Genomic DNA, 16,733 nt, shown 5'->3' with positions numbered 1-16,733 from the left:
AAACCAGTCGGTTTAGCGCCACTGCATTGAATTGATTCGACAGAAAGAAGGAAAGTGAGATAACATTGGGGGCATAGAGAGCCAGAATAAGACATGGATGTGACGGAATTTCAGGACACATGTCTGTTTGCCTGTCAAGTCTAGTTGGGAACGGAATTTCTCAGCCTCAAAGAGATCACCTACTTCGTACACATCAACCTTCATGTATCACAACACACGAATGTTTTCGTCATGAGATACCCAATCAAACGCCAGTAGCCAGGAACAAGGCGTAGCATAGCCACAGGCTGATTGGTATTGCAAGTATGAAGTGTACGTAGGCTTTGATATCGGGACTTGAGAGCGCCGTCCTGGCAAAGGCTTGGTTGGTGCGAGTTGAAGCTGGGGAACCGGGACTTGGGAAATTCCGGGGTTGAGACGTTGTTTAGATTGCTTTTAGTAAGGTTACCTTACTCCTTAAAGTCTTTAAGCTCTTAGAGGATGAAAACCTTGAAAAGGTGGGGTCATGCCCCTCGACATGGTCCAGTCAATTGAGCTAACGAAAAAAAATTTGTTCCCAAGGGGTAAGGACAACCCTGAGGCGACCCAGACTCCGAGGGGAAATGGGGCACGGATGTGCATCATGCGATGAGGATGAAACAAGGCTGACGCTCGACAACGTCTCACTTAGCTCCCACTATCCCGTACGACCTGTCGTGCCTACCCAGACGTCAAATCTGTGCTAACCCTTTCATATGGGCTTTTCACTCGCCACAGGAGCATGCATCCACAGCCCTTTGATTGACCAAGGGCCATCGATGCATCTACGTAATAACAGGTTTACCTCTTGTCTGACTGCGAACGACTGACTATACTGTGACACGACCAGCATGAGCCCTTGAAATAATAATTAATATATGCAAATCAAAACCATGTGCCTAAACGACGTCATCTTGATTGAACGATACTGACTTGAAGTGAAAACACGGGCGGCAGACCAGGCACATCGGGACTCGGGAACATGATGTGAAAGTACAGAAACAAAGCATCAAAAAGAAACAGCAAAAAAGAAAAAGAAAAAAAAAGAGATCGAGGGGCGCGGGCAGACTCCTTGTCTCAATTATTTCAAGCCACTTCCGCTTGCCGAGCGGATCACCAGATCCCGGCTTCTGTGTGCCGCAAGCAGTCACGAAGAAAAAAAAAGCTGAGAATGTTTCTCTGTTTCTTATTGGTCGGCAACTGGGATTGGCTGATGATATATCTGGAAGATCTTGGAAACACAACGGCCTTTGTTTCCACATGGCGGTTTGGTCATCAAGGGGCGTTACATGCATTGTTCTGTTTGGCCAGGTAGCTACCCTGGTATCACAGGCAGGCCATTAGAGGCAGCCAGTGATGACAGCTCCGCAGACGAGCCACCTACGCTTTTAGATCTGGACGCTGGCTCCCTCCTGATATGCCACAACCATATCTCACCATCTGCCGGCGGCTATCCAGTATCAATAATGGTTGACCAACTCGGACATGTCATCACCTGAGACGATCAGTGTGTTATACCCTTCAGCGAGAGCTGTTGGGCATCGTCTGGCACACAATTCTCGACCTCTTTTTTGTACAGCGATTGATTCGTCCCCATTAATTCGGCTTCCCCCGCCGTCGACCTTCGAGCAAGGGACACGCATGCCTCGTACGATCCCAGCGGTCCCCAGATACCAGCCTTGAAAATCCATAGAACTTCAAAATACCTTAAGCTCAGTTGCATAGCCGACAAGAGGCTGGATTGCGATCGACGCGTGTCAAGCGATCAAGTCTTGGCATAGAAACTCCCGAGGATCACCTGGGCAAGCGAGCCGGCAGCCCTTGCACTGCCTCACGAGTCAGAATCCGGCCCAGTTGTCTGACAAAGCAAAACAAGACGTGGTCCTCCAACGAATGCACAAGTGCATGAGATGCAGCAAGCGTGTCTATCTATATTCAAAGTAGGTATACAGTGTATGGGTGGATAACCGATATGCGTAAATGAACATTTCAAGAGCTTAATGCTATTGGCCGTGGGCATATTGGATGGGACAGGTTCGAAAACACCCCACAGGACCCGTCAAAGATCCGAGTAGCCGAACAACTGTTAAACTACCTATAGTAGATTATCACTTGGGTGACTACACTGAGGGAGCTTCATGTCTGTTTCTAAGCCAGTTGTACTGTCGAGATTCTGTGACGTACCTGTGCTTTGTGATTCCCTTTCTCCTTCTTTCACCAGCCAACCCCAACCAACTAACAATCCTTTCACTGGTGCAGCTCTCATCTATTCTTCTTTTTTCCATTCACGCTATTCTGAATACCCGAGGGTGGGCCCAATCCGTCCTAATGGGTTGGCTGGAGCGGATCATGCCTGGTTGTTCATGGAGCTGAAGAGACGTACGGTATGGTATCGCCAAAACTAAAGTTAGACCATGGCGAGCACATCATCAACAAGGCGCAATCCGAGTTCAAGCAGCAACACTCTAGACACAGACATGATCCATTTCTGCAACTCGGGGTGCAAAATCATCATAGACACTCCACTAGACTAATAATAGTACCGACCTACATAGTAGGCAAGGTAGTGAGTGAGTGTATGCGTGCTTCACGTGACACAGACCCCCCACATCCACACAGGTCGCCGTTTCCACAGTGACGGGTTTCCTTGGAGTGGAGCTCCGCAGTAAACATTGCATTATTTGGCAAACCTGAAAATCACTATCGTTCGTGAGTGACCCTTACCCAAAAAAAGCGAGACCAGGCCACACTGCCACGCCACTTTCTTACATTGATCGCATGCGCACGTCGTACTCCATTCTCCATTGACTTGTCTCTGCCAGGCCTATATCGTGCTGTGTTTTATCACCAAGTCAGCACCAAGGTTTCTGGGAAAAATAGACATATTCATAATCCCCAACGGACAGTTACTAGAGGGCGGCAAACAAAACAAATCCCACCAAAGCAAATCCAGCGCCAGGCACCTGCCCACAAAGTACAACATTCCGCACCCTATGAGTATAGTCTTGCGACGATAACAATCATGGACCCGACATCGGGTTGCCCACCGTCGCCCTCACCCGGCACGCCACTCCAAACAGCCTCGGCAGATCGTGTTAATCACCAGCGCGAGCAGTCGCTAGCATCGCCGTTTCAGCAGTCTTTGACGAACACGCCTGGCCGTGACCACTCCCGCGAAAGCTCAGTCCATGATAAGATCAACCAGTTCAACAACCTTGCCGTACACTCCAAGCAGCTGGAACGCAAGACTGCCGATGCGGCACTCAAGCGCGCCATGCTAGGTCGCGAGGAGGCGGAGGCCGAAATGCGCAGGCATCGCGATGAGGCGAAGCTGCTGCGCAAACAGGTAGACGAGGGCAAGGAGCGAGAGAGGAGGGTCGGAGAGAGACTGGAGACTGTCATGGTACGCATATAACATACCTTGCCCACGAGCAGTAAATCCTTCCATCCACCAACAAACAATGTTTACTAACGCTCAGCGAATCATTGACAGGAAAACTATGGTCGCGCGAAAGAAACACACGCGCATACCCAGGCTCTCTGGGAGAAGGAGATTCGCCGCGCGCGCAAGGAAACCTTCAAGTTGCAGAGCGTCATCGTCAAACTCCAGGAGGAGCTCAAGTCTGCACGCGCTGCAGCCAAGACAGCCGAGGAAAGCCTAGCCCAGGAATCCCAGAGAAGGGAGGACCGAGAGCAGGAGGCCTTTAGTGCTCGATACGGCATTGCTGAGGTTCAAGAGAAATTCGAAGAGGCACAAGGGCGCATCCAGATATTGGAACAGGAGTGCGATGTCATCAGGCAGGAACGTGATGCTTTCAAGACATTGGCGAAAACGGAGGAGGACGTCGCCCGAATCGCGGCAGAAGGTCGGTTGCCACTCCCAAAGTCGAAACCAACAGAGGGTGAGGAGGAGGACGAGTTCACATCCCCTAAGAAAAAGAGGCAACGATTGTCATCTTCTCCACCACCGGTTGAAATCAGAACATCTGAAGCCAACGAGGCTGAGCTGGAGGAGTTATCCTTCTTACTGCAGTTGGAGAGGCAGCGGGCCGATCGAGCGGAAGGCCATATCGAGTATCTCAAGGCCGAGTGCCAGCTTCGCATGTGTCCATGCATGAAGTCGCGGCCTCGGTCGAGCATTCTCTCGCACAGGTCCCCTGCTAAACCCGCCCTTGCGTCTCCCCAGAAGAAAAACCGCATCGAGCATCTCAAAATAAGATCGGGACCGAGGCGAAGCACCATTTTCGTACCGGAGGAGGGCGTCTTCCGCACAGTGTCGCAAGAGGAGGCGGAGGCGCTAGAGGCGCCGTCGATTCCGGCCCCTGAGACCGAGGATGTCGCCGAGGCCACGGCAGAGCCTATTACTCCTGACACTCCTGCTGCTCTGAAAAAGAGTCCAGAGGCTTACGCAAGAACGCCATCCCTGGACCCGCCGGCTTTCGCCATGCTTTCGGAGACTAGGGCGTCACTTCTCTCTCTCCTCGACGCGCCACATCGAGCAGAGCCACCCATGACATTTCATGTCCCTACCATCCCTGGTGTGATATTTGAGGAATCAGTTCAATCAGTCGCCAAGAAATCCGTCATGACAATTGACTTGAACTCGCCTCCTGCGGAGGAGACCCGAACTGCTACGCCAACAGAGGTTGATGACTTTGACAAGACCATCATGCCTACACGCCCATCACCAAGTCCAGCCCCGCCATCTCCGAGACCGGTCGCCGATTTTGAAATCAGGGCCCCAGAACCCGAACGACGAGACCCAAGCCCGCCGGCTCTGTGCATGCGGGAATCAAGCGTCCGCCCTCATACATCGTCGACGCACTATTCGGTCCAGTCCACGACCATGACGACTAAAGTACCTTTACGCGAGGAAACCACCGACCCTAGTCTGGCGAAGCGCATTATGGCCCTTCAGAGGACACCATCGAGCGGATCATCTTCATCGTCGTCTTCGAACTCATCGCTGACCAACGGCAATGGAAAGCGGGGACGCGACACCAGTGGTCCATCATTCGATGTGAACAACCCGGCCCTGACTCCGACGATGACCCGTGAGCAGGCGCTGGCACAAATCAGGGAGCGCAGAGGACGGGCACGTAGCGCTATGGCAGGTGCCATAACACCCAAAAAGCAACAGCTGCCCTTGGGCGAAAGAAGGGATGTTAGCGCACCTGTAGGCCGTGTGGGTGTCGGAAGCAGTGCTGCCAACAGCATCAGGAAGAGACCCAGGACGTGAACCGAAATCTGTTCTTCTCACAAATCGGCAGGTTTTCCGCCTTGAAACTATAAAATATCTCAACAAACAGCGCACCCCGTATACAACATACTGGGGATTTGTCCCTTTGTCCACCTTGGGTTTACAGACATATTCGACTGCAGCGCCCACTCTGCACACATGCAAATATAAGGAGGTACAAAGTTGTACGAATATCCTGATTTAGCTTTGGTTTTTGATTTTTGGGGGCGTTTTGGGAACGGCACGAGGTTGGGCAGGGGAAAACGGCCAGAGAAAGGTCTACGCCTTTTTTTTTCTTTTCATGAAACCTTCTCATACCCATTCCGTCTCTGTTCTTTTCGCGGCTTTGTTTCGGAGTTTTGATACAAATCCCAGCTTTGTGTATTGCCACTCTCACACGCTTATTAAAGAGCCGCATTTAATCGCTCAAGACATGTTTGTTTTCAGTTTAATTTGATGGAATATAATTAAAACTGGCTTTCGATACGATACGATACTGAGATATGCATCATGAAATTAGTTTCTTTGTGCCTTCTTCTCACTCCTCTCCAGGGACCTTGATCCCACATGAAAGAAAATTCTCAGTCAAAGAAATTCTGCCATGGAATTACTCGAGTGCTCCGATGAAAATGCTTCCAGCTTGACCGCGACGAACAGACACTCGAGGGTGCCGTGCAGACAGCGCGTCCGCAACCGCCATTGCCCGGTCCGGATGACCCAGCCAGCCGTCTCGATTCCGGGGCGCTGCCTAGAGGCAACCGTCTTTCTCCTCTTGCGGGCTGGCCCATCCGTGCCCACCGTCAGTGCGTCGACGTCAATGTCCGCCAGGTCATCGGCGTCCCGGTGGCCAGTGAAGGGCTTCCCGTCTAGCGTTATCGCCGCGTCCTTGTCTATGATGGCGACAAGCTGATCCGCCTGTACCACCGAGACCTTGAGTAGCGAGCCAACAACATCAAAGAGGCGAGCGACTCGTTTCTTGGCGTCTAGGAAGAACTCCAACTGCGCCGTGTAGACCGTGGAGTCGGGCAAGGGGGCAAAGTCGTCCCGTAAGATGATTTCCAGTGGTCCCACCCGCGAGGCGTTACCCCCGATCTGCAGGACCAGTTCGGCGGGCTTGTCGCCCAAGTACGGACGCGCATAATTTACCCAGCCGTGAGACGGAGCCGAATCTACGGCAGATGGTGGTTCGGGGTAGACGCTGATGCCGGATTTGTAGATGTCCTCGACGCGGAGTAGGATTTGGTGACGGGCTCGGAGCTGATTGTATGAGGCGCAGTGGGAGATAAGACGCTGCTCGAGTCCCTTAAAGTTGAAGTACCTCACGTCGCGGAGGAGAGTCTGTCGGTGCGTCTCGTCGCGGACGTTAACGGGATTGCCACGTAGCAGGTGGAGTATCTCTTCAAAGGTGTCCGCAGAGCGGTGGGGGACGGAGGGGGGCAGGATTGAGGGCGGGCGGATGAGGTCTCTGCGGTCCAGGCCCGGGAAAAGGTCGTCCGGGGAGGAGAAGAAGATGGCAAAGCCTAGGGTGAAAAAGTTGGGAGAGTTCCCGGGGTCCTTGAAGAGATCGCGTGGGATTTGGAACTCTCGGTGGCCGATGGTCATAAATATGGGCTCTTCGTAGAGTTGTGATATCAACTTGGGGACTTTTGATAGTGGTCTTGCGTGTCAGCAAAGCTCTCTCACTAATTTCGCCTCTACGAGTTCCAAATCCACAGGGGCTTACGAGAGTAGAACTGGGCATCAGCAAATAGCCGTACAAAGTGTGTGGCATCCCGAGGATGAACGTGATAGCCTTGTAGATGCAGAGCAATGTCCTGAAAAGTCATGGGATCCCGATCAATATAGAGGGTGCGGATAGACGAGCAAACGTCGTCTCCATTTTCTTCTGCCGCTTTCATTTGGCATAAAAAATATTGAGAGAAATATGATGGAGCTACAAGCAGGGATTTCGTCAGTATTATGGGTTCGCACAAACTTGAAGGCATCTACGATTAGATGTCTTACCGTCTGATGATAGTGACGCCCCAGAGAGCTTGAACAATTTGGAGCCGATCTGGATGGGAAAGACGCGCTCATGAGGCAGAATTCTAGGGATCTTGCTCATGAGTTTGAGGTCCCGCTTAAGCTCACCCGCCGGACCGGAATGATGCGCTGCACTATCACCACGATCGGCAGCCATGAAGGCCGCTGGGATGCTGTTTCGGTCTTCTGAGAACATGGCGCAACGGGGCGGCGCGACAAAAGGCAAGCCGGGCGACCTTAAAGTCTACTGGGGCTGCTACCCCTTGTCGTTGACCTACTCCGGAATACGCTATACTGCAACCGCTTCAGAAGAAATTCGATCCTCTCTGATGAGATGCGTCCGAGCACGCGAGTGCTAGCAGGGAAATTGTGAGATGCGGACGGCCTAGTGGTGCCTGTGGGTTTGATGCCAACTAACCATACGCTGTCGGCTCGAGTGTATGCTTAATCGTCCTAAATATTTTTGGCCTGTCGTCGTGCCTCTCCACAAGATATGTTTTGTTATTGCCCACCACCCTTGAGCGGGTTTCTGGTACCAGACAGAGACTAGATGGATCTGTGCCTAAGTCTTAGACCCAGTCTATCTTTTTGTTAGAAAGTCAGTATTGCTTTGCATCAATGGGACGAGACCAAACCCATCTCAAAGTGCCGCGACTGCGAGACAATTTCCGACGAACAAAAGATTTGACCTGGTCTACATCACCTTACCTCAGTTGCCTGACTGTCCAGAGCTACGAAGTAGCCCATGTCAAATCTGTAGCCCGTGCCTTTATTCTCCCAAGTCGTTGCAGATGATTTCTGCAACCACCCGAACGGGTTTGTATCGTTAGAACCCCCGGTATGCGCTAGGCTCAACGGACTGGCAGGGGCAGCTGGTTCCCATGGCCCGTCAGAAGACTCGGATTCTCGGGTGCACCTAAACTAGGGGATCAAGAAGTAATGTGCAAACCGGCAAGACATGCATGCAGATGCAACAAATATTTTCTGGACAAATCTTGCACACGGAGCATGCGAACATGCGCAGTAATTAAGTAGGTAGGTAGTTGTACGAAGTACAAAGCCAAAGACTGCGGGTGGTGCAAGGTTAATGGTCGCTTATCAATGTAGGTTCCATTCGGTTGCATTCACTGTACCAGTACAATTTGATTTCACGGGTCCCGCAGCGGTCTATTGATCAGCACCACTCGAGCCGGCTACCCTGGCAGGCACGGATTGCTCAGCGTGCCCTGCAGAGAGCTTGACGAACTCGGTCCAGTCCCGTCGCTCCCACCACCTGCCACCCGCACCCCTGTCGGTCCGGGTGGATCCATTTGTTTATTGCTACAGGCCATAACGACCCTGTCGACCAATCCTAGGTCCCTTTGACGTCCAACGCAAATTCCGTTCCCCCCACCTCAACTTTTGGTATTCGTATGTTGTCGACTGGGGACAATTTCCCTAACTCCTAAAGTACTACGCCAGCTGGACAATTTGCCTCAGTTTGTGTTCCTTTTTTTTTTTTGTTTGCTCTTGAGGCTTTTGCCAAAACCATCATCCGCCATAGAAGATTCGACTTGAAGAGTGCTTGTAAACTTCGCCGTCCAAAGTAAAACGCCGTCAAGATGCGCGAGATTATCAGCATCAACGGTAAGCGCGTCTCCAAACAAAACTCACAAGACTCTTCACCGCATCAACCCCGAACACGCCACTCGAGCAATACAGTCAACATAACATGAACTAACGCTGCCTGTCTTCTAAATGTAGTCGGTCAGGCTGGTTGCCAGATTGCCAACTCTTGCTGGGAGGTGAGCACACACATACGACAGAAACTTGTTGCCGGAGCACCACAGCGCCTGGAAGGAGCACCACAGCGCCTGGAAGCCATAACGCAACCCTTAGAAGTCCAAAGGTTGGTGGCTGACATAAACTCGACGATAGCTCTACTGCCTCGAGCACGGCATCAAGGTAAGCTGATAACCCATGAGCAAAGCTACGTTCCCCTCATTCTAACAGCTTCGTTTTTCTTCCAGCCCGATGGTTTCCTTACCGATGAGCGCAAGGCCGCCGATCCCGACCACGGTTTCAGCACCTTCTTCTCCGAGACTGGTACGATACATTTGCTATATCTCGTAGTGGCCGACAAGAACACCTTTTGCGCCTTTGATATCCTCCTTTTTGCCGTTCACATGTACTAAACAGGCTGCATATGTGCTATCACAGGCCAGGGCAAGTATGTCCCACGTACCATTTACTGCGATTTGGAGCCCAATGTCGTCGACGAGGTCCGCACCGGTACCTACCGTAGCCTGTTCCACCCCGAGCAGATGATTACCGGCAAGGAGGACGCGTCGAACAACTACGCCCGTGGTCACTACACCGTCGGCAAGGAGTTGATCGACCAGGTGCTGGATAAGGTTCGCCGCGTTGCCGATAGCTGCTCTGGTCTCCAGGGCTTCTTGGTCTTCCACTCGTTCGGTGGTGGTACCGGATCCGGCTTTGGCTCTCTCCTTATGGAGCGTCTGTCGGTCGACTATGGAAAGAAGAGCAAGCTGGAGTTCTGTGTCTACCCGGCCCCCCAGACCGCCACCTCCGTTGTTGAGCCTTACAACTCGATCCTTACTACCCACACCACATTGGAGCACTCTGACTGCTCTTTCATGGTCGACAACGAGGCTATTTACGATATTTGCCGCCGAAGCCTCGGTCTTGAGAGGCCCAACTATGAAAACCTGAACCGCTTGATCGCTCAGGGTAAGATTTCATGGTGGATACCTTGAGCTCGCGTGCTTTGGATTTGGATGCTAATCAGCCGTGCCATGAATAGTCGTTTCCTCAATCACCGCCTCGCTCCGGTTCGACGGCTCCCTTAACGTCGACTTGAACGAGTTCCAGACCAACCTGGTGCCTTACCCCCGCATCCACTTCCCTCTGGTCGCCTACTCCCCGATTGTCTCGGCTGCTCGTGCTGCTCACGAGGCCAACTCGGTTCAGGAGATCACCATGTCTTGCTTCGAGCCAAACAACCAGATGGTTAAATGTGACCCTCGCAACGGAAAGTACATGGCCACGTGCTTGCTGTTCCGTGGTGATGTTGTTCCTAAGGACGCACATGCAGCTGTTGCCATGCTGAAGACCAAGCGTAGCATCCAGTTCGTCGACTGGTGCCCTACTGGCTTCAAGCTTGGTATCTGCTTCGAGCCTCCTCAACAGGTCCCTAACGGTGATCTTGCCAAGGTCAACCGCGCTGTGTAAGTTGAACCCTTGGTGTTTATCGTGATTCACGCCGGACTTTTTTAGCAACCTTGCCTAACTTGTTCACAGCTGCGTTCTCTCCAACACGACCGCCATCGCCGATGCTTGGTCAGCCTTGTCCAACAAGTTCGACCTCATGTACTCGAAGCGTGCGTTCGTCCACTGGTATGTGGGTGAGGGCATGGAGGAGGGAGAGTTCTCTGAGGCTCGTGAGGATCTCGCTGCTCTCGAGCGCGATTACGAGGAGGTTGCTACAGACTCTCTTGGTGATGAGGAGGGTATTGAGGCGGAGTACTAGACAAGCGGTGGTCCCGTTTTGTTCATGCTTCTGTTACAAAAGGCACGAGGTAGACGACCAGGACTCTGGATGGACTGGATGGATGCCACCTGCCAAAGAGGCCAGCATACCCTTTTGATACAGCAAATGTCAAGTGTAATTCTTCGGAGACAGCAACTCCTGACCACTCCTGGAGAGTTTTAAGAAGTCTTCGGGATGTAGAAGACTGTCGTCTCTTTCGAAGAGGCGTTAGTCGTATTTTATTTGGTTTGGTGCAACATAATAGCTCGTTTTAATAAAGATACCTGTTGGGGTTGACACTATTTTGTTTTTCAGGTCAACGTCGTGGGATTGTTTGTGTCCGTCCCATGCTGGAGCGCACAGGTATTCTGGTACCTGTCCATGGGTAAGGTGCGTGAAGTGGCTGAAGTGTAGAGGTGGCAGACGGTCGCCTGTCAAGCCTGTATGTGCATGGATAAGTCACTCGTTTGATGTCTGCTCCGTTGATGTTGATTGGACGGTGGAGCCGGTACTAGGGGTTGGCACTAGACTAAGCCAGAACCAGCTAATTAACTTCCACCCGCCTCGGCCGGCCTCCACGCGTCTGATTCTACAGTACAGTACAGGTCCTTGAGTACCTACTGCGTACTACGTAAGGTATGAATTAATTGCAAGGGTGCTGAATTGGTCAAGCAACTTCATAGGCGGATTCCCCGGTCCACAATGTTGTTTCCTCCCAGCAACGTCCTTGTCCTTCCCCAGCCATCTCATCCCACTTTGGAGATTCAACGGCAAAGTCTCAAACTCCTAATAATCTACTTTACAGACTGTCTATCGCATTCCTCAGCCACTGTTCTCTGCATACTTATTGGTTTCGTATTCGCCGGAGCGCAGAGCGTGTACTGCTCACCTGCTTACGAAAGAACAGCGGGAGAGAGAGAGAGAGAGCGAGGTCCTTGCTACCCGAGAACGCTTCGTTCCATCTGTGCCGAGCCGAGCCCAACCTTGCACGCTCCGTTTCGCTCGGTCAACGCCCAGGCACGACTGCATAAACCGTCAACATGGCAGAGTCTGGCGCCGAAGCAGGTGAGAAATGGGAGGCATAGTTACTTTGCTACTAGACTAAACCAAGCTGACCTTTGGTCGTGATTGAAATCTTTACAGGTGCGCCAAACTTAAACCTGACACCAGACGAGAAACGATACTACGGACAGTTGTTCCGACAGGCCGACACCGATGGGGTGGGTGTCGTAACTGGCGATGTTGCAGTCAAGTTCTTCGACAAGACCAGGCTTGAGTCTCGTATCCTCGGAGAGGTCAGTAGGAACGCGCCCATCAAGGCGATCATGACGTTGCAAAACCACCATGGTCGTCGAGCTTGTCGTTTGCTAATCCACTTCCATCCAACACACAGATCTGGCAGATAGCGGATCAAGAAAACAGAGGCTTTCTCACCCCGGCTGGCTTTGGCATCGTCCTACGTCTGATCGGCCACGCGCAGGCTGGCCGCGAGCCTACACCCGAGGTCGCTTTACAGCCTGGCCCTCTGCCTCGCTTCGATGGCATCAACATACCCGGTCTGGCACCCCAAACCAGCGGGTCTGGCCCTGGTCCGGCTGCGATGCCTCTTCAGGCCCAGGGCACCGGTGTCCGAATCCCGCCCTTGACACCCGAAAAGGCCGCCCAATATGCTGGCCTTTTCGAGCAGCAGAACTTAGCCCCCGGGAACATGCTCCCAGGTGACCAGGCCCGCCAGATCTTTGAAAGGTCCGGCTTGCCTACCGAGGTCCTCGGACGCATATGGCAGTTGGCCGATACAGAACAGCGGGGCGCACTGGTGCAGACCGAGTTCATTATTGCCATGCATCTCCTGGCCTCTACTAAGCAAGGCCAACTACGTGGACTGCCCAATGTTGTGTCCGCTGGTCTCTATGAGGCTGCAACACGCCGCCCGACCGGGATTCCGGGTCAAAGAAGCCCTACTTCGGGGGTGCCTCCCATTCCCGCGATTCCCAGGCAGTTGAGTGGACAGTCCCAGATGAGAACCGGGAGCCCGCTTGGAAGGTCACAGACAGGACCTGGGAGCGACTGGCTCATAACCGCAGCAGATAAAGGTCGGTTCGATCAGGAGTATGTCAAGCTTGATGCGGGCAACAAAGGGTTTATCACTGGAGAGGAAGCCGTGCCTTTCTTCAGCCAGTCCAATCTACCAGAGGATACGCTTGCACAGATCTGGGATCTGGCAGATATTAACTCAGCTGGCAGGCTCACGCGTGATGAGTTTGCAATTGCCATGTACCTCATCCGACAACAGCGCACCAACCGCAACGGTGCCAACACGCTACCGGCTACTCTCCCTCCCAACCTCATCCCACCCAGTATGCGAGGGCAGGCCAGACCGCCTACAGCTAACGCAGCCCACTCAGCTTTTGATGCGCCTGCTCCACCGCCGCCGCTGCCGCCTGCTCAGCCTAAATCTGCTTTGGATGATCTCTTCGGCCTGGACACCCCTCCTGTGCCAGCTGCACCTCTACAGAAGCCGATCGCAACAGGAGGCTCCAACGATCCTTTTGGCAGCAACGCAAGCCCAGCATCTGCCTCGCCTGCCAAACAGTCCCCCACTGTTCCCACCTTTGCTCCGTTTGTCCCGTCCTCCTCGTTCGGCCGTACTCTCACCGCGCAAACAACGGGCGCCTCCAACAGCTCCGCCGGCGCGTTTCCCAAGCCAGCTCCGGTCCAACAGCCGCAGCATTCTGGGACCTTTGATGACGACTTGCTGGGCGACAATGACGAAGGCAGCAAGAATGTTAGCAACGACTCGGCCGAGCTTGCAAACCTATCGAATCAGATTAGCTCCTTGAGCAAACATATGCAGGAGGTTCAAGGTCAGCGAACTACTACGCAGAACGAGCTGAATCAGTCGGCTGCGCAAAAGAAGAACTTTGAACAGCGCCTCGCTCAACTACGTGCCCTGTACGAGAAGGAAGCAAAGGACGTGCGGGCACTGGAGGATCAGCTCAACGCTTCTCGCAGTGAGACCAAGAAACTGCAAACTGAGATGGCCATGCTTGAAGGCACATATCAAGACCTTCAGAACCAGCATCGCCAGGTTGCCACTGCGCTGCAAGCGGATCAGCAGGAAAATGCCAACTTGAAGGATCGCATTCGGGCCGTCAATGCTGAGGTGGCCCAACTGAAGCCGCTGATCGAGAAGCTCAAATTGGAGGCGCGACAGCAGAAAGGGTTGGTTGCTATCAACAAAAAACAGCTGGCCACAAACGAGTCGGAGCGTGACAAACTCAAGTCAGAGATGGACGACTTTTCCAAGGGAACCGGAGAACTCAGCAGACAAAACACCGGCGCAGCCGCCCAGGTGGCTAGCCCGGCCGTCTCGACAACGAGTGTCAACAATCCGTTCTTCAGGAGAACTGGCAGCACAGACATCATGGGTGCCTTTGCGTCGCCACCTGCGAAGCCATCGAGCAACGACAAGTCGTTTGATGATGTCTTTGGCCCGTCTTTCGGCTCCGCGTCCAACACTCCGCCTCCCACTACCGCCTTCCTAGCGGCGCAGAACACGGGCGCTTCTACTGGCAGTGCGGCGTCTTTTGCGACGCCTGCCACCTCGAACACCCCCAACTTGAGCCGGCAACCCACCCTAACGACGGGTGAACCCCCTGCGCCGCCTGAGTCCCGGCAGATGAATTCCAGCTTCCTTCCATTCGGAGAGACGGAGTCGTTGTCATCGTCCCGTCAGGTATCTCCGCCTGCGAGCAGGATGGGTCAAGCAGATCTGCCACCATCTGATTCTGTCCAGAAACAGCCAACCGCCCCGCTGCAGTCCACTAACACGGGTCTCAGCGCGGCGTCAGGATCTCATGTGAGTATTAGATAGTAGCGAGGTGACTGCTTATTCTCACGGCGCTGGAAGTACTGACAAAATACAGGGCGATGTTCCTGGCACCACCTCACCAACTCCTCGTGCGGTTACTCACTCGCACTCCGACAGCGTCGGTGACCCCTTTTCCTCTGTCGATCAGGCCAAAGCCAAGGACGATTTCGAATCTGCTTTTGCAAGCTTCAAGAATGCACACACGAAGCCGGCTGCAGCAGGAGCATCCGCATTTGACATGCCATCTTCGTCCACTGGCGGATCTGAAGGGAAAGAACCGACGGTGGCTGCTTTCGCCTCCGAATTTCCGCCCATCTCGGAGCTGGAACGTGATGACGATTCCGACTCTGAAAGTGACAGAGATGGATTCGATGATGACTTCGCGCCGACATCTCCGAAACCCGCAACGGAAACGAATACGATTGGCGTCGCCTCCTCCGAGGACATCAAGCCGACATCCCCATCCACTGCACATTCAGGGGCTGATGGCGCTTCGAGGTACGATTCGATGCTATAGCCCATAGCGTGTGTATTTGCGTTTCAGACTTGTCAATGCCTCGGTGATGCATGAGTAGTTGTGGCGAAGTAGAAGGTGCTGACACTGAATGTAACTATAGCAATGTTGCAACGACACCGGCTGCCGCCACTTCATCTTCCTCTGTGAACACGGCGATGCCGCCTACCTCGGGTAACGCGGCGTCTGTCGCCGCTCCTACAGCCACAGGTTCCTTGGGTTCAGCAGGGCCGAGCGGGCCGCCACCCACTGCTCCGCCGCCTCTGCCGGAAAAGAAGTCTTTTGACGATCTTGATGATGACTTTGAGGGATTGGAGGACGCCCAAGAGGGCTCAGCAGCCGATGAAGACTTTGCCAACATTTCTCGCTCGGCTTTGGACGACTTTAATCCCGTATTTGACGACTCATCGCCCCCAAGGAGCCACGGAACCAAGAGCGATCTCTCCAAGGATCCCACTATTGGTACCGGAGCGCCAAACTTGGGAGCTGAGACGAGCAGTTTTGACTTTGTAAGCGGCAGCAGCGCTTCACTTGGTAGCTCAAGTGCGCAACCCGCCTCGACAGGCCCGCCGGCTCCGGCCAAAGTTCCGGCTCCGGGCGCAGCTGCTGAAGGTAGCACTGGAAATGACAACCATGACTGGGATGCCCTTTTTGCCGATCTTGATGGGCCAGCCGCTGGCAATACCGGCACTGTAGCCCCGGCCGCCACAGAGAATTCGACTTCCGCAAAGTCGCCTACTGCCGCGCCATCACGGCCGGCTGAAGTGAGCCGGCTGATGACTGAGGAAGGAGTGCATGATGACCCAATCCTCAAGAACCTGACCAGCATGGGGTACTCTCGTAAAGATGCCGTGGCCGCGCTCGAGAAGTACGATTACAATCTCGAGAGGGTAAGTGTCCAATTTTTACAAATTTCAGATATCATACCTCATACAAATGGATTTGCACATGGCTTTGACTAACTATCGTGCAATAGGCTGCCAACTACCTCGCAAGTCATTCCTGATCGAGGGATATATCAGTCAACTCATTTCCTTTCAAATCCATCCTGCATAGCCATTTCCTCGGCATTACAAACCCGAGTTCTTATTGCTTCGCCTACTGTTACATATGCAAATCACAGTGCCGTTCATCAAAGTTCATAGAAAAGAGGTGGTCGCTTCGCCGCGTCCAAGCCCGTCTTTGTGGTGGGGTTGTTTGATAGTTAAATTTTGTAATGATACCTCGAGGAAGCATTGATTAAGCTGGATATAGTTCTTTTTTCTTGACTTGTGTTTCGTTCGGTCCTACATCCAATTTGAACCATAGCCTACCTGCCTACCTACCTAACCTACCTAGGCAGCCATGTTCCGTGATGGAACCTTGGTTTGGGTCTGGCCGCTCTAGTAGTCATGCCAGGTATTGATTGCCGACAACAACTGACGTTCGGCTTCGATCAGGATCCCCCAGATTCTATCTCGTAAAAAGTGACTAAAACGCCCAGTCCCAGCGGTGGGCAATGCAAGGGGCAGGGCGACGACCAGGCAGTGACATAATGTGG

At 53.1% G+C, this 16,733-nt stretch overlaps 4 protein-coding genes across 4 annotated transcripts; 3 read left to right on the top strand and 1 right to left on the bottom strand.

Moving 5' to 3' along the window:
- Positions 1-2,750: 2,750 nt before the first annotated feature.
- On the top strand, positions 2,751-5,787 carry MGG_06652 (uncharacterized protein). The gene is made up of 2 exons (XM_003709310.1): positions 2,751-3,421; positions 3,512-5,787. Exons 1-2 carry the CDS (start codon positions 3,041-3,043, stop codon positions 5,255-5,257), a joined length of 2,127 nt encoding a protein of 708 aa, XP_003709358.1. The 5' UTR covers positions 2,751-3,040; the 3' UTR covers positions 5,258-5,787.
- MGG_06651 (uncharacterized protein) lies at positions 5,670-8,362 on the bottom strand. The gene is made up of 4 exons (XM_003709309.1): positions 7,988-8,362; positions 7,262-7,863; positions 6,981-7,190; positions 5,670-6,900 (listed from the first exon to the last, which is right to left on the bottom strand). The coding sequence occupies exons 2-4, from the start codon at positions 7,473-7,475 to the stop codon at positions 5,843-5,845; spliced, it is 1,482 nt and encodes a 493-aa protein (XP_003709357.1). The 5' UTR covers positions 7,476-7,863; positions 7,988-8,362; the 3' UTR covers positions 5,670-5,842.
- Positions 8,363-8,666: 304 nt separating this feature from the next.
- Positions 8,667-11,108, top strand: MGG_06650 (tubulin alpha-B chain). Its single transcript, XM_003709308.1, has 7 exons — positions 8,667-8,905; positions 9,023-9,063; positions 9,197-9,223; positions 9,289-9,364; positions 9,479-10,009; positions 10,083-10,506; positions 10,580-11,108. Exons 1-7 carry the CDS (start codon positions 8,881-8,883, stop codon positions 10,806-10,808), a joined length of 1,353 nt encoding a protein of 450 aa, XP_003709356.1. The 5' UTR covers positions 8,667-8,880; the 3' UTR covers positions 10,809-11,108.
- A 320-nt stretch (positions 11,109-11,428) lies between these two features.
- Positions 11,429-16,540, top strand: MGG_06649 (EF hand domain-containing protein). The gene is made up of 6 exons (XM_003709307.1): positions 11,429-11,873; positions 11,952-12,103; positions 12,202-14,667; positions 14,735-15,177; positions 15,297-16,083; positions 16,170-16,540. The coding sequence occupies exons 1-6, from the start codon at positions 11,849-11,851 to the stop codon at positions 16,197-16,199; spliced, it is 3,903 nt and encodes a 1,300-aa protein (XP_003709355.1). The 5' UTR covers positions 11,429-11,848; the 3' UTR covers positions 16,200-16,540.
- The last annotated feature ends 193 nt before the right edge of the window (positions 16,541-16,733 follow it).

Source organism: Pyricularia oryzae, chromosome 1 (assembly GCF_000002495.2).
Source record: "Pyricularia oryzae 70-15 chromosome 1, whole genome shotgun sequence".
In the NCBI taxonomy this organism is placed as follows: domain Eukaryota; kingdom Fungi; phylum Ascomycota; class Sordariomycetes; order Magnaporthales; family Pyriculariaceae; genus Pyricularia; species Pyricularia oryzae.
The sequence above is the reverse complement of the archived record's forward strand: the minus strand, read 5'-3'. Positions and strand labels throughout refer to the sequence as shown.

Bases quoted from the DNA above. Each gene is read 5' to 3' on its own strand.
- MGG_06650 (XM_003709308.1), top strand. From the start codon at position 8,881: ATGCGCGAGATTATCAGCATCAACG. The intron at 8,906-9,022 runs GTAAGCGCGTCT...TTCTAAATGTAG, and splicing joins CGAGATTATCAGCATCAACG to TCGGTCAGGCTGGTTGCCAG. The intron at 9,064-9,196 runs GTGAGCACACAC...ACTCGACGATAG, and splicing joins TTGCCAACTCTTGCTGGGAG to CTCTACTGCCTCGAGCACGG.
- MGG_06649 (XM_003709307.1), top strand. From the start codon at position 11,849: ATGGCAGAGTCTGGCGCCGAAGCAG. The intron at 11,874-11,951 runs GTGAGAAATGGG...AAATCTTTACAG, and splicing joins AGAGTCTGGCGCCGAAGCAG to GTGCGCCAAACTTAAACCTG. The intron at 15,178-15,296 runs GTACGATTCGAT...ATGTAACTATAG, and splicing joins GGGGCTGATGGCGCTTCGAG to CAATGTTGCAACGACACCGG.
- MGG_06652 (XM_003709310.1), top strand. From the start codon at position 3,041: ATGGACCCGACATCGGGTTGCCCACCGTCGCCCTCACCCGGCACGCCA. The intron at 3,422-3,511 runs GTACGCATATAA...AATCATTGACAG, and splicing joins AGAGACTGGAGACTGTCATG to GAAAACTATGGTCGCGCGAA.
- MGG_06651 (XM_003709309.1), bottom strand. From the start codon at position 7,475: ATGTTCTCAGAAGACCGAAACAGCATCCCAGCGGCCTTCATGGCTGCC. The intron at 7,191-7,261 runs GTAAGACATCTA...CCCTGCTTGTAG, and splicing joins GGCGTCACTATCATCAGACG to CTCCATCATATTTCTCTCAA. The intron at 6,901-6,980 runs GTAAGCCCCTGT...CACTATCAAAAG, and splicing joins TGATGCCCAGTTCTACTCTC to TCCCCAAGTTGATATCACAA.